At 41.5% G+C, this 14,994-nt stretch overlaps 2 protein-coding genes across 5 annotated transcripts in view; one reads left to right on the plus strand and one right to left on the minus strand.

The window, feature by feature from the left end:
• Positions 1 to 14,994, minus strand: part of ALS2 (alsin Rho guanine nucleotide exchange factor ALS2) — a 214,796-nt gene that overhangs the window by 44,751 nt on the left and 155,051 nt on the right. For 3 of the 4 annotated variants that reach the window (XM_083864631.1, XM_083864632.1, XM_083864636.1), the window contains 3 exons: positions 12,327 to 12,620; positions 12,078 to 12,169; positions 8,654 to 8,756 (listed from right to left, as the gene is read on the minus strand). The gene's annotated coding sequence lies outside the window, so the exon portion shown is untranslated. Of the gene's footprint in view, positions 1 to 8,653; positions 8,757 to 12,077; positions 12,170 to 12,326; positions 12,693 to 14,994 lie in introns of those variants that run through there. The other variant, XM_083864633.1, reaches the window with a different exon arrangement.
• The window catches only part of CDK15 (cyclin dependent kinase 15), a gene marked incomplete at its 5' end in the record, with an annotated part of 39,571 nt that overhangs the window by 5,636 nt on the left and 18,941 nt on the right, over positions 1 to 14,994 (plus strand). The window contains 5 exon segments of the mRNA XM_083864637.1: positions 779 to 841; positions 2,845 to 2,968; positions 3,537 to 3,657; positions 8,670 to 8,763; positions 13,826 to 13,889. Of these exon segments, the coding sequence (XP_083720763.1) occupies positions 779 to 841; positions 2,845 to 2,968; positions 3,537 to 3,657; positions 8,670 to 8,763; positions 13,826 to 13,889 (466 nt within the window).

A 14,994-nucleotide genomic window follows, 5' to 3' on the forward strand; every position in this document is an offset into this window, starting at 1 on the left:
GTTTTTCTAGCTTCCTGTGGAGCTAGTACTGGAAAGTACTGGGAGGTGGCTGCAGAATGAATTTACTGTGCTATGAGACATTACAAAGAAACGAGTTGTAATGCTTTAGTGCAATGATTGATTTTCCTTCTTGATCCCCTGCTTTCCAGCCACACAGCCTTACTCTTTTCTTTCTGTATATGCGACAGCTGTATGCTAAAATAATTCCAGGTCTTGTGTCCACTGGGGTGGCAGACATTATTTACCTCCATTTCTGCCTTGCCAACACAATAAAAGTACTGTTTTTGAGCCACAGCAAGGATAGGAAATAATGATATGAGCTCACATCCCAGCTGGGGTCAGATTTGGCACTGACCCCAGTGGATTACCATGACCAAGCTGTGAGTTGCTCTCATGGGCAGACCAGGATACCAATAAAATTGTCCACATGAATCTTGCTACTTCTCTTGCTTTTGCAGATAGTCAACCAATTTATAAAGAAAATACAGAAGCTATATCTTCTTATTGCAGCTTCATGATTAGTTCCAGCACAAGTATGAACTCTGTTAAAGAGCAGCTTCAGGTCATGACTTCTGGGTGAGATAACAGGTCAGCCAGGTCCCTAATGTGACCCAGAACTTAAGCCCATACTTGTGTGCTGCATCAGACCAGATGTTCACCTAGTTGAAATAGGCACCTTTGTAGCAGCTGTATATTTTTCCATTTACAGAAGAGGCATTGTTGGTAGAGGCATTTTACAGCAGAAGCTTTGCCTCAAGTTCTTCTCTTTTTTTTTTAGCACACAGATCTAGCACAGTACATGGGCCAGCATCCTGGAGGACTCCATTTGTGCAATGTTATGGTGAGTTCCTTAGAAGACTTGTATCCCTCAAGGCATGAGGAAGAGTTATTTTCCACTATGTATGGTCACTGTAAGTTATTTATTAATATTTATTTATTTCATATATGACAAAAACTTTGGAGAAAATCTGCCTTTGATGATGTAAAAAGCTCCCTCTCAGTCTCCAAGCTTTCTTTCAGTTAGCCCTTCTTCCTATTTTCTGAGCCTGCGAGCGGACATTCAGCTTTTGTGAACAATGACATCTTGTGGCAAGGAAGCCCATCTCTACACAAATTTGTATCCTCGTATTGTTACAACACATTATTCTTCTCTCTAATAAAAAACTGACATCTCACGCTCTTCTCATTTGGAACTATCTTCATATTTGCAATGATTTAAGACCCTTTTATTTCTCTCATAGCTTTTGGGATTGGTTGACTGCATCTGAACACAGCCAAACATGTACCCCTACTTTATAGACTGATGTTATAATAGTCTCATGCTCTCCTTTGTAAACATCTTCACATTTAATGAACTTTCAGGACTGCTGCTGCACGCTGGCTTAAGGTTTCAGTGCAGATGTCCTCAGTGAATGCCTGGGTCCTTTTCCTGAGCAACTTCAGTTAATTTATCTTACAGCTGTCAACAATAACTTTGTATCTTATCAAACTGCCTATTCATCTGGCTTTGTCAGATCTCTCTGAAGTTCCTCACTGTCACTTCTTATCATAACTAATCTAAATACTTCTGTCATCTTCAAATGTTGCCACATTGTTCACATCTTTTTCCAGATAGTTGTTAAGCAACACCAATTCTAATGAATTTTTTTTGGGCCTCAGATTTTAAACATCCTTAAAGCTCAGATACATCTGAGATGCAGTGTAGTAGTTTTGGCACAGATCTCAAGGGTTCTGCTACCAGACATGCTCGTAAAGCACATGGAGCACATGGCTGTAATATGTACTCACTGGCATTTCTGTGAGTAAACATTAGCCAGCTGCTCTGCTTTCCTTTGCAGAATCCTCACTGTCAGCAGGAACTGAACTGCAAAATTATTTACTGCACCTTCAGGAGAGTTATCTATCTTGCTTCATTTTTGCTGGCAAATGCTGTTTGTTTTTTCTGAGTGATTCCTATGGAATATGATATAAGTATGCAGAATGTTAGAGGGACACTTTTCTCGTACCAAAATGACCTATGGGTGTCACTGTTTTTCCTCCTCTTCAGGTTAAACCTCTGGTGAAAAATATTTTTTCTCTGGTGAAGTCTTATTACTTTTGCTGTGTTTTGTTTCTATCCATTGTCCAACTTTATACTTTGTTTCAGCCTAACATATTTTACCCCAGGTTTATGTAGACTACTATGATGGTGGGAGTTAGATATTTATTTATTGGCTTCCTTCCTTGCTTGGTTTTCTTCTTGTTTGCTTGCTTCGTTCATCATGTCTGATTTGCTGTATTTTTTAAATCATGTCCTCATGTTTTCTCCAGCTTGAAGGCAACAGTTCCCATTGCCGGGTCAGTCAGTTCCCTGCTCCATTGGTGGCATGTGCAGCGGCCATGGAACTCAGCCAGCTGGTGCCATCTGGCTCAAGGGGGCAAACCTTCAGCTCCTTAGGCTTTCATTTTGTTTGGCTGTGTGTCTTTGTGTCTTTGTCTTGAGCACTGCAATCAACACAGCTGCTGTTGTGAAAGCTGGGATCTGTGTTTTGGCAAGCTGACCTTGCTCCTGCAATCAACAGTCCGTTTCTAAAGAAAAGTTAAATTTCCAAAATGTGCATTTACAGACTGCAATTAAACTGCCCTCCTGGCCAAATATTCCACCCTGAAAACCTCAGAAAGCTGTAGAGCAGTGATAACCCACCAGAGTTTTCTCCTCAGCCAGCTCTACTCATTTTTGGGATTTTTACTGGTTTCTTACTTGCTTTGTCTCTGCTTTGTTCCAGGGTTCTCCTGAAGTTCAGAGTTAATGTATCAATGCAAAGTCACACCAAATCATTTCAGTTTTTTGTTGGCTTTTTCCAGCTCTTCATGTTACAGCTTTTGCGTGGCCTGGCTTACATCCACCAACAACACATTCTTCACCGTGATCTGAAACCCCAGAACTTGCTCATCAGTTGCCTTGGTGAGCTCAAATTAGCCGACTTTGGTGAGTCACAGTTTGGATACAGCTGTGTATCTGCTCAGACCAAAGCTGGAGCATGCATATAGATCTGTATCCACAGCCAATTAAGGCAGAGAAGCATAACCTTTCCTTGAACTTCAGGAAAGTATTTCTGTGGTCAGTCCAGCTTTTCTTGTATTTATACTGATAGGTGCAGGGATTAACCTCATTTAAGTCAGAGCAATTACTGACATGTAAAACTAGTTCGAGAGAACAAAGAATCAATGCCTCTCTGTTCAGAAAATAATGTAATGTGTAAAGTCCACAGCAATGTGTGCCCCAAAAAGCTTTCTTGGCATTGGTTTGGGATAGGTGCTTCAGTCTCAAATAATAAAGCCCTGCAAAACACAGCCTATTGCTTGATTTGATCTGCCCCAGAGGTATACTCTAGAAACACTTTCTTTGTCAATTGCTTGTAAGCTGCATTGAAATTACTTGTTTTTAAAGAGAAAATAATGTCCTGTTTCAAATTATTATCATCTATGCACTGTACAGGTAGAAGGACTTTCCTAACACAGCATTTTTTTGTTGGTTTTTTTGGGGTTTTTTGCAGGCCTTGCTCGTGCCCAGTCCATCCCCAGACAGACATACTCCTCTGAAGTTGTGACACTCTGGTATCGTCCTCCTGATGTGTTGCTTGGAGCTACAGCTTATTCTTCTGATATAGATATCTGGTACTGACCAATATTAAAGCATCTGGGGTTCCCTGGGAAAAATAATTTTTATCTGAATTAAATTAAATCAGCCAAAGTTACAGTAGATACAGTTGTAAGTAGAGGAATTAACACCTGTGAGCAGAAGATGTGTGAGCAGTATGGAGTTTTGCAGAAGTTTCATAGAGGGTTCATAGACGTTTTTGGGAATGATGTCACTACATCTCAGCTATGGATTGACACAAACCTCATCTGATAATATTCATGAAAGATATATATCTTGTCTGGTAACATATATGGAGCATTTTCATGTCTTGCAACAGAACACTTTTGCTCAATGCAAGTATATCTGTGTAGTCAGCTGAGTCAGTAGTAACTCTCTGCAGAAATGGCTTCATGTAAAAACAATGGATTCGCAAGTCACCATCAATTACTTTGGCCTTGGTAACAGAATGTGATATTAAAGGGTTTCTCACTGAATCTGAAGATAGAAAGGTGTCTGAGATTTTAATTATTTCTGTGATATTTTGTCCTTCTTCTCAAAGGCTATGTCTCAGATGCAGTCTGTATTTCACTCAGGAGAAGGCCTGCATCTGTTAAAGCCTTGTTTCCTTATGAGCTCTACCCCAAAATCTTGATGTGTTTTGGAAATCAGAAGGAAACAAGCTACACATTCATAGAAGGGAGAGGAGTCTCTGAGAGTGTGCAGAAAACAGGAGAGGATGAAGGCTTTGCGGGTCCCAGTGACCTTTTGGGCTGGCTTGGATGTTCAGCTGGGCTAACTGTTAGGTTCATCAACCTTCTGGCTCACTTCTGCACCAGCCTGAGCCCACTTCCAGCAACACAGTCCTGACATGCTCATGGACAACGTGCAGCTCACAAAGTTGCAGGAGACCTTCCTTATTCTGGGTAATTTGATATCTGTAGATGGTACTACTGCTTCACCCTTTCTTCAGACCAGTTCATCTTCTGCTTGTACCTGTCCCACCAGGACTTATTCTTAACTACTGTAGAGTCAAAGGCTGGGAAAAGGTAGGAGTGCAGCAGGCTGAAGAATGTGCGCAAGAGGGCCAGATAAGTATACAAACAGCAAAGCTCCAGGTCTTCATAGGCTGTATCTCCCTCCAGAGGCCTGCAGCTTATCAGACACTTCAGTGACCTAAGTCTGGAGGGTAGGTCAGGGAAACGGAAGTTTTTAGATTGTTTACTTCCCTGAGAGTGCTGCTAATTTAATTATTTAAAGACTTCTCTAAGGAGGAAAACCTTGCTAAATTCTAATGGCTTCCAGCTGCTAAGCCAGTCTAAATAGTCCTGTCTACTACCCCCGCTACCTGTCATTTTTCCCTCCAGACAGTTTCTCAGAAATGTCTGCTGAGCTTGAAGAAGATGCCTGCCTAGCAGATTAGAGGGTTTGTATCAGGCATAAGCCTGTTGTTTTTTTCCCTGAAAGCTGACCTCTGTCCAAAGCCAGCTATGCAAAACCAACATCCCCACTGCATAACTCTGCTCTGGTGTAATGAATAGCAACACAGGAGTGGTGTACAAAGATCCCAGCTCTAACAGCACAGTGCTCTCCATCCCACTGAACTTCATCCACACTATAGGCACCTTTGTTATAACGCCTCCTTATAATAACAACATTCACAGTGTTTGCCCTAAAGAAAGATGTCACGCTGAGAGAATAGAGAGTACTTCAGCAAGCTCTATTCAGTAACTTCCTCTAACAAGAGTCATTTATTATCTTGATGTACACTGCATTTAAGTTCAATTTTTGTCTATTAGGAAATAATGTGAATTCACACAGATGTTACTTGTCTATTGGGAAGAAAGGAAAAAAAACCCTATGTCTTTTGGATGCTGCAATTTACATGAAGGCAGGTCAGAATGCCCTTGGTAATGGCATGAGACAGGGGGTGTCAAAGCCTTGGTTTAAAGAAACCAATTATAACAAAATAAAACATTATGGCAATTCATGCATAGTGTGCTTGAGCAGCAATACTGTCAGTGGGAGGCACACTGGAAGTGAATGAGGCCTTGAATAGATGAAGAAAGAGATATAGAAGGAGACTTGGTCGCTCTTAGACTAACTAGAAAAGCTGCTTTAATGCTTTAATCTTTCTGTATCTCTTTTCTCTCTCTTTCTCTCTCACTATCTCTTCAGGACTTTAGAAGATTCAATTAAGGGATTTCAGGGAGATTACACTGCATATCAGAAGGACTGTTTTTTTTCTTTTTTTGAAAAACACCAAGTGCTTTATGCACAGCCACATTAGTGGCTGCAAACAACATGAATGCCTTAAGATGTCTTCTTTTCAGTCAGGCTTTCCTTGTATAATCTGCCATTTAAAAAAGAGAGAGAGAGAGAAAAAAAAATCCCAATGATCTTCCCTGGTAGATTCTTGTAGAGTAGGAGTTCACATGCAGTCATTTAACATGGACCTGCCAGGCTCACTACAGCCCTCTCCTCAGCCTGGTTCACAGTGCCCACTATGCCAAACCGGGAGATATTGGCTAAGGGCTCCACTGTACACACCAGGCTTGGTGATGAACAAGAGGAAGGATATATTTCTGGTTAAAATAAAAGGCCAACAAAATACCATCTCCTAGTGCCAACAAAACCCCCCAAAAGTAGAGAGAGAACTCTAGGATGCTATAAAGATATCTTAGAACTTAATCCTGATGAGAACCTTTCCACTGTGTGATGCAGCACTATAGACTGAGGACAAAGTGCAGTGTTCAGACCTTCCCCAGGGACTGCAGATGGATACAACTGTACTGTCTGAATCAGCTCTGCTTATGCTCCCTGAATATCCCTGTAACTTCTCTTACTACTTTAGCTGCCACTGTTTTGATTTGTGTGCATTTGTGTGCTAAAATATCATGTCTAGCTAGGATTCTTCCTAAAAGACCCCTCTGTCTGCCCTATCTCTTCCCAAGGCAGTTTTATAGGACTGAGACCCTCTGAGAAACTTACAGAGTAGGAATAAGAAGACATGAGAAACTAATATTAGAGGAAAAAGAAGGAAAAGGGGGAAAGCAAAACAACTCCAGGTCTAAATATTTAGAAACGTTTAAAAGTAAATGCTTTTGAATCATCCTCATTATCAAAAGGATCCTCGTAATGCTGTCACAGCAGTAACTGTAACTCTCAGAAGGAAAGCTGAGGCCTCTACTGCAAGGCTGATATTACTACCATTAGTCTCCAAAGTTTCTGCTCTTGCCAGTCTAATGGTCCTTTCTAGCTAGGATATCAGAATGCAAACTGTGGTAGAACATCAGCATCACTTGTTCCAAAACCACAGAGAGCTGTTTCTCTCCCTCCTACACATCAAGAGTACCTAAATTGCTTTGACCATACACAGCTGAACTTGTGCAATACAATCAGCTGATTACAGCAGCCCCTGTGGTTGCAAAATAGTGTGAACCATTTGGGCATGTACATCATCTGTGAAAACAGTGTTGGCATGACACTGGTCTCAGTAGAATCTATCTGTGGGCTCCAAAGTAATTTCTAATCATGTGGTAGTGCTATGAAACACCAGAAAAGTTTTATGTTGCAAAAGCTGTGTATTAAGTTTCGTGATGCCTGGATTCTGTAAGAGGATATTAAACAAGCAAAGAAGCTCATCTCACAAAACTTGCCAAGGTAAGGGTACAGGAAGCTAAGGGAAAGTGCAGCAGAGATGTTTATGAAAATAGTGTTAGATATGGATCTGCAAACAGGCTTGGCACCACCACCTGGTGTGCAAGGATGACCAAAATAAATACTGCAAATGAGCTGCATACCAGGGTTTCAACTGACCACAGCCAGGTGGGAAAAGCAACTACAGCATTGCAAAAACAAGGTGCAAGGGGTAACACAGGAGTACAGATGACCAGAAGAGATTACCAGTTATTGCTAAGCAAGTGAAAATATTACTTTCAGAGCCTGTACGACAAAGCTGGGTTTTCAAGACTTGAGCTTAAAGGACTCAAATATGATATAACCAAAGAAGAATGAAACCCAAAAAGTTGCAATGGGACTTAGTGAAAAGACAGAAAACCTGGAAAAAATTTTGAAGGAAATGATTAAAAATAAATGAGTAGAGTTTTACACCATACAGTAAGAGGTGGGAATAGTTGCAAATAGGCAAGTCTACCTTGATCACAACTATTTCATAATTACTGCCATGAGGACTAATCCATCTTAGTAAAATGAAGCAATTTGGCAGGTATTGGGGTTTTTTTTAAGCTAGCTGTTTTGTTTTGGCACAAGTGCAGAGCAGGGGATGACATAAAAATAAGAATATTTTAACTTGCTGTTATGACCAGGTTTTTTATGCTATGAAATCTTGCCTTCAGCTTTCCAAGGAAGAGCTAATTGCTTCTGAAGGAGAATGGTTATAGTAGTTAGTGCCTCTGGGTTCTTCCTGCATCTAGTATATCCTTCAAGCCAATGAAGTATGTAGTACCTCCCTGTTTATCTTTCCTGTAAATACTCCAATTTTGTATCCTTTTCTCAAGGGAAGTAACCTTGTACTCCACAGGCTTCTGCCATGACCCTTTTTTCACATAGTTTGTAACAGGATTAATGGACAAAGACCTGAAACTTTTTTTTTTTTGGTACTGGAAAAAAAAAAAAAAAAAAAAAAAAAAAAAAAAAAAAAAAAAAAAAAAAAAAAAAAAAAAAGTGCTTAATGGGGTTTCTTTTCCAAGGATATCACCTGTCTTGGCTTGCTGGTGAAAAGTGAATTCCTTTTTTTTTTTTTGTGGGTGGTGCTGATGAGAAAAAGAAGATGGGAACAGAGTTCTATGGAACCATGACCCCTTCAGAATTTTTTCTGAAATCTTGGAGGCATATGAACGTAACTTATCTTTGGTCTGCTCCTGTCCTGTTTGACTTCTGAGCTTGTATCAAGATTTCTGCATTTACAAATCAGAATTTCTAAATTTCCATTCCAACAATTATCTCTGCCTCTCTCTCCACCCATCCTAAACAATCATATTATATATATCATTTATGTGAATGAGGTAATACCTTGGGTTTCTTGCAGGAGTGCAGGCTGTATATTTGTGGAAATGATCCAGGGTCAGCCAATATTTGCAGCAACTTCTGGTACTCATGAACAGCTGGAGAAGATCTGGACGGTGAGTAAAATACACCAATCTCAATAAAGAGAAAAAGAATCCATTGCTCCAGCCTACTCAATTTTGAAGTCCTAAGCTTAGTCCTGTGAATAGCAGAAATAATTTGGTCTAATCTGCCAAGTTCATAGCAGACTTTGTAACCCATTTTATATTTAGCAACTTTCTTACAGACACAGGAGTAAATCAGATGACTTCCCTTTGATGTTTGTCATCTCATCAAAAATTTAAAGCCAATTAAAGTGACATCAAATTGAAGAAGGCATAAAAGGTGTGCAGGTACTGCCAATTCTGTTGCTTCTTTTTAAATCCTTTACTTACTGTAGGATACAGCACACCACATTCTCACAAAGGAGCTCTAATACTGGTCTGGAACTACCTTGAAAATGGCAAGACCCTGAGGTTTCTCTGAGATCCTTCTTCATTTAAACTTGGCACATTTTCTATCATCCAGTTTTATGGTGCAGCTCTAGAGAGTGATTTGGCATAATGGAAAGTGTGAAATTATTTTATTAACGTAGCAGTGAGTGAGAGCAACATATTTGGGAGCTTCCTAAGTTGTTTTCTCTGCTGGGGAAGCAGCAACACAGAACCACATTCCTGGAGCAGTTTGGTAGAACTGAGGCAGCAGCAGCACTGACAGGTCCTGTGTGTTCCTGACTGCTCGTGCTGACTCTGTTACTGACCCAACAGCAAGGTCAGCCATGCATTCATATTAGCTCTTGCTGTAGGTATCACTGGGTCTGCTCAGCTTGGAGGAGACTGAGGGGAGACCTCACTGCAGTCACAACTTCCCTGTGACAGGAAGAGGAGGGGCAGGCACTGATCTCTTTCTGGTGACCAGTGACAGGACCTGAGGGAATGGCCTGAAGTTCTGTCAGGGGAGGTTTAGGTTGGGTATTAGAAAAAGGTTCTTCACCCAGAGGGCACTGGAACAGGCTCCACAGGGAAGTGGTTACAGCACCAAACCTGAGAGAGCTCAAGAAGTGTTTGGACAACACTGTCAGGCACAAGATGGAATTATTGAGGTGTCCTGTGCAAGGCCAGGAGTTGGACTTAATGATCCTTTTGAGTCCCTTCCAATTCAGCAGAATCTGTGATTCTGCGATTCTGTGATTCTGTGTCTGCCCTTTCATATCTCCTCCCAAGGATTTACTCTTATGCATAGAGCGTTTCTGAAACATGGGTTTTCAAAGGAGAAAGTACAGAAAAAAATCAAATTCATGAAAATCATGGGAAATTACTTTATAGCCATTCGACTGCATGAGTCAGATTTTTCCAGCTTAACCACTTCATGCAGAAACACTCCTGCTTGGTAGGCTTTCTGTCTTTGCTTGTAAGTAGGAATGTGATAAAAAGTCAGACAAATGCTTCAGTTCTTAGACTTGAGTTCAGTCCATTTAAATAGATGCTGCATTTCTCTTTTATAGACAGTGGGGAAGAAAAGAATTAATGGAAAAAAAATCCATACTTGGCCAATTAACAAGGTTAAAAGACAGGGCAGGGTCCAATGTCTCAGAGTGTGACACTTATGTCTCTGAAATCTCTGGATACATTTCCTGTGGTTTTGCATTAGAGGGCTACAACACTATCATACTTCCTCTGGTATTATAACTAATACCATGATTAATAGGATTTGTGCTATAGAAGGCAAAAACCCTCTTATTTAAAAATCATGAGGAAGTTTAAAGAGCTATGAAATAATTAGTGCTTTTCACAGGAGGTTTTATGATATTATATAGCCTGGAATGAGCCCCTGTGTTAGACCAAGATTTCAAAGCTCCTTAGAGGCTTTCAGTGTCTAACTTGAGATATTTTGCCAAGTGTGAGGTTCAGAATGGGGATTCCTACTGTTTTCTAATAGTCAGTTCCTTTCATGTAGCAGTAGTAGAGGCACCCTGCACTGGTAGAGAGACCATCTGCATTTGTGTGCATGAATCTATATCACCCAGCATGCTCATCTCCACGTGGGACTGTTGGTTCTCACACTATATAGATACATGGTTGGAAAATCCCCATTCTGTGAAATGTGTTTATCCTGTTGAATCATCAGGACTGACTGGCTGTCATTTTACCAAAAATTCTTCTAGAGGCAAGTGCCACCTAAAGCAGTCTCCATCTCCAATCTCTATCCCTGGCTGCTCATTGCTGCTCCTGTGTCACCTCTCATATGTGGGGCTAAACAAACTGGGGACCCTGCAACTTTGTTTTCTCCCTGGCTTACTCTAAATGAGAACAGCTTCTTTGCCCTTCTCATCCTCTGGTTGCACAAACAGCAGCCCTAATGAGCACTGGGACTCATGAAGGTATGGCACAGGAGCAGGGCCAAAGGGGAAGGGAAGGCTGGCAGTGTTGGTTATGGAAGTGTGGCATGAGTGAATGCAAACTCCACTATCTCCATTTTGCTCATGGCATGGAGAGCAAACAAACCTGACAAACTCAAGATCCATTATCCAAATTTTGAGAGGCCAGGCATAGGATTTGCATGCAAAAGCTCCATCTTATTGATTAACATTGTGCTAAGAAAGGCTTCATATGGGCTGGATTAGGCTACAGAATTAGGCTGCCAGGGTGCTTCTTTGCTGAGCCAAACATTGTGCCAACCAAATGACTACAAGGCTCCTCAACACGAAACATAAAATAAGACTTCTCAAAAAAATTAAGCAAAATCAGCCAGGTTGAAACTGTCTTCCCAAGTGGACTGAACTGATCTGCACCAAGACCTTTCACTATAGAGTGAAGTATAGAGAAGTTGCTTTGTTTTTTCTGATGGCAGAGAGTTAACATCCAGATTTAGGGTGGATACACAACGGGTAAAACAATTGTCAGAGTATAATTAACTTCAAATAAATAACTGTAACACATTGTCTGATTTAGCAAGGAATCTCACTAAAGCTCCAGGGTGGGGAAAAAAGAGAATGGAAGAGAATGGAGGAGAGGAGAGGAGAGGAGAGGAGAGGAGAGGAGAGGAGAGGAGAGGAGAGGGGAGAGAAAAGAGATCACTTGCCCCATTATGTTGGAAAACAAAAAGAGATGCAAGTTCACAGGTTGGAAAAGCATCTTTTGTAATAAAAAGGCTGAGAAAATGCAAATATAAATTCATACGGCATTCAGTGATTGGTGCTCTGAATGCTTTCTCTCCTCATTGCAATAAAATGTACTATTTGCTGTAATCCTTATGTAGAAAAGTATAAAAACACACAAATAACTATTTGTTTAAATAATTATTTAAACTATAATACTAAACTTCTTCACCAAAAGAAGAAGAATTCTGAGCTAGCTCTGTCAAGTATGATTTTACTATGCACTGAACTTACCCAGTTTCCTCTGATGCCTGTGGAACTGATGTTTGACAGCTCACACGGAACCTTGAAGAATGAGGGCCCACTGAGCAGGGCTTCCTGGAAAGCTAACAGGATAGCAAAGAGAGCAAATTCTGGATTCAAGTTCAAATTCCAACTCTCTCTTTCCTGTGCACAGAGTTTTCTTTGGGCAGACCTGCCCTGCTCACATGGTACACACACCAGTCAAGATGGTATCTTCATCCAGGGGCTGTCAAAAATTACCTTTACTGTGAGCCAACCTCCAACGTCCTCAGCTGGCTGAATGCTGCAAGACACCTTCTCTTTGGGGAGCTTTCAAGCTTCCAAGACTGATTTTAGAGGGGAGCAGAGACAAGGATCCTCCCCCTTAGTCTTTGCAGTGGCAGGCTGAGTCCATAAGCAGCTTGGAACCATGGGCCACAACAAACTGCTTTGCTTCAGAGGCCACCGTGCTAATATGTGCCAGCGGTGAGATGTGCACGCCCTGCTTGTGGCTGTCTGCTCCAGGTAGCTGCAATTGTCACAGCTGTTTCCCACCTGTGAGTGAAAAAAACAATGAACTACCCCATGCTTTATAATTGCCACAAGCTGGCTTTATATTTCTTCATTCTTTGATGTATTTTTTCACTAATGCCTGTTTTCTTGCAATCTTAATACAAATTTGGGGGGGGGGGACAAGTTCCCCATATCATATATCTCAGCTTTCATTTTAAGGAAGAAGAATTGTCTATCATATGCAAAGGGTACTAATATGAGATAAATCTAGTGTTGGAGAAGAGAAAGTGAATAAAACCCCTGAAACTTTTAATGTTAAAATTTCACTGCTTTTTAAGGAAACCTGATAATTCTAGGGGTTGTCTGGATGAAAGCTTTGAATGCTTGGAGCTAGCAGTACTGATACTACCATTATATACTACCATTACTACTTATACTACCATTTCACATGCTGTGAACTCTTCCTAAATATGTGGCTTTACCTCTTTAGCACACGCAAATCATTCATATCAATAGGCTCTTTGCATGTGTTAAGTAATAATAATAACAACACTAAACATCCTCAACCGCAGAAATCTGGAAATGCTTGATCTCACACATTTCAGCAACTAAAATGAAGTCGGAGGAGGCTTTACTGGCCCAGAGTTTGCTCAGTGAGCACTACTGCTGAAGCCCACAATCCCCAATAAAGGCCAAAGACACTGCTGAAGCTCTGTATCCCTCAGAGTGAGGCTCTGCACTGCGTTTTTAGCTCCAGCTACTAGACCTGTCTGCCAGCTTTACTTTTTTACCTCAGAAGACAAAGGCTTCTCTCAGCACTCACAGCCTGTGCTGCTGCTGAACATACCAGCTGCTGCCTGTGCAAGTGGGCACAGTGAGTCCCCAGTGCAGCTCTGGTGTGGGAGGACACTTTCAGCACTGAAAAGGGCTCAGCTGTGTGACCCCTGGGTTGGCAAAGACAGGCAGCAGTGGCACCTGGCAGTGAGGCTGCATATGCCTTCACTGATGTTTCCAGCAGCAACAGCATTGAATCTCAGTAGGAGCCTTTCTGCTCCATAATCAAGTGCTAAAATGTCAGTGTCCTTTATGCACAGTAGCACATCCAGCACCAGCCAGGGCAGTGTAATTCTGCATTGGGTTACAGGGAAGGCCAGTCACTCTCCACTGAGACTAATTCCTCCAGCTCCACACCAAGGCAAAGAATGGGCAGAAAGAGGTCATTGTTCTCACTCTTTCTTCTTTTGCAGGTACTGGGAGCCCCAACTGAAGATACCTGGCCAGGACTTTCCAAGCTCCCCAACTATAACCCAGGTAGGATTCAACTCACAGGAAGGCCAGCTTTTTCTCTGAGCCTCTAGCCACTCCATTGTTGGGTCAGTAATTCTTATTATGAAAAATCCTGTGCTTTGGTGTTAGGAAATCCCTTGAGTTACTGAATGACAGTGGTGTTGTAGGACCTACAATAACACTGGGATTGGCTTAGTTTACAGAGGTACACGTGTGGCAAAGTTGCCTCACTGAGTGCTGGTGTATGCAAGTCTAATGGGAGATTTCATTGCTCAAAGTCTCACAGTGTATTTAGTCTCCACTCCTGTGGAGTGGAGCAAAGGACCAATGTCTCCTGGTTTAGACTGGAAAAGCTGACAGGCACCTGGAAACACAGTTTATCTGAACTTTCCTTATTTTTATGGAGATTGGTTTGGTTTGGGGACCTTTAAACCTCTGCTTTAAAGGTCACTGTCCCTGATTTTGATGTGGGCAAGGTGAGAAATCTGTGTGATTTACAAAGCTGGATTCTTTTATTTCCACATGGGCTGGTAGAGAAGTCTGTGTCCTGAACTTCAAAGGGCCAGTTGTCTCTTATTTTGATGTGGGCAGGTTGAGAAATATGCTTTGAAAAGCTAGCTCAGTCACTCTCCCTCTTCCCCTCTCTCTCTCTCTCTCCCTCCCTTTCTCTCTTTCTCTTTTTGTTTAATGTTTTCTCCCGGGAAAATATATTCAAGTGTCAGTGAGGGGGAAATGATGAGCACTGATTCTCAGCCTCTCAGCAGGATCATTCTGTAAGAGAAATATAAAAGTGAAATATTAAAAACCCTAGAATGTGAAATTCACCCATCTACAATCTAGCCATTCTCTCTCACTTATACCATAGGAGAGTGGTGGGGGGAGCCTGTCTATCTGGACGGGGAAAAAAAGAACAGGGGGAAGAGGAGGAGGGAGAAGACGTGCTTTGAGCAAGAGGTTTACAGGTTTAGTAGAGCATAGTAACATCTTTTCAAAGAAGTGGGTGTTGCTCTGTGACCCAGTCCAAGATGCCCCTCCTTTGATTCTGGTGCATGAACACTAAACAGCCCCCATTTTCACATGGTAGCCGAGATTGGCTGAACAATAACCTGGTCTCACAGTCGAAAGGACT

The sequence above is a fragment of the Zosterops lateralis genome (assembly GCF_965231275.1).
Source record: "Zosterops lateralis genome assembly, chromosome: 7".
In the NCBI taxonomy this organism is placed as follows: domain Eukaryota; kingdom Metazoa; phylum Chordata; class Aves; order Passeriformes; family Zosteropidae; genus Zosterops; species Zosterops lateralis.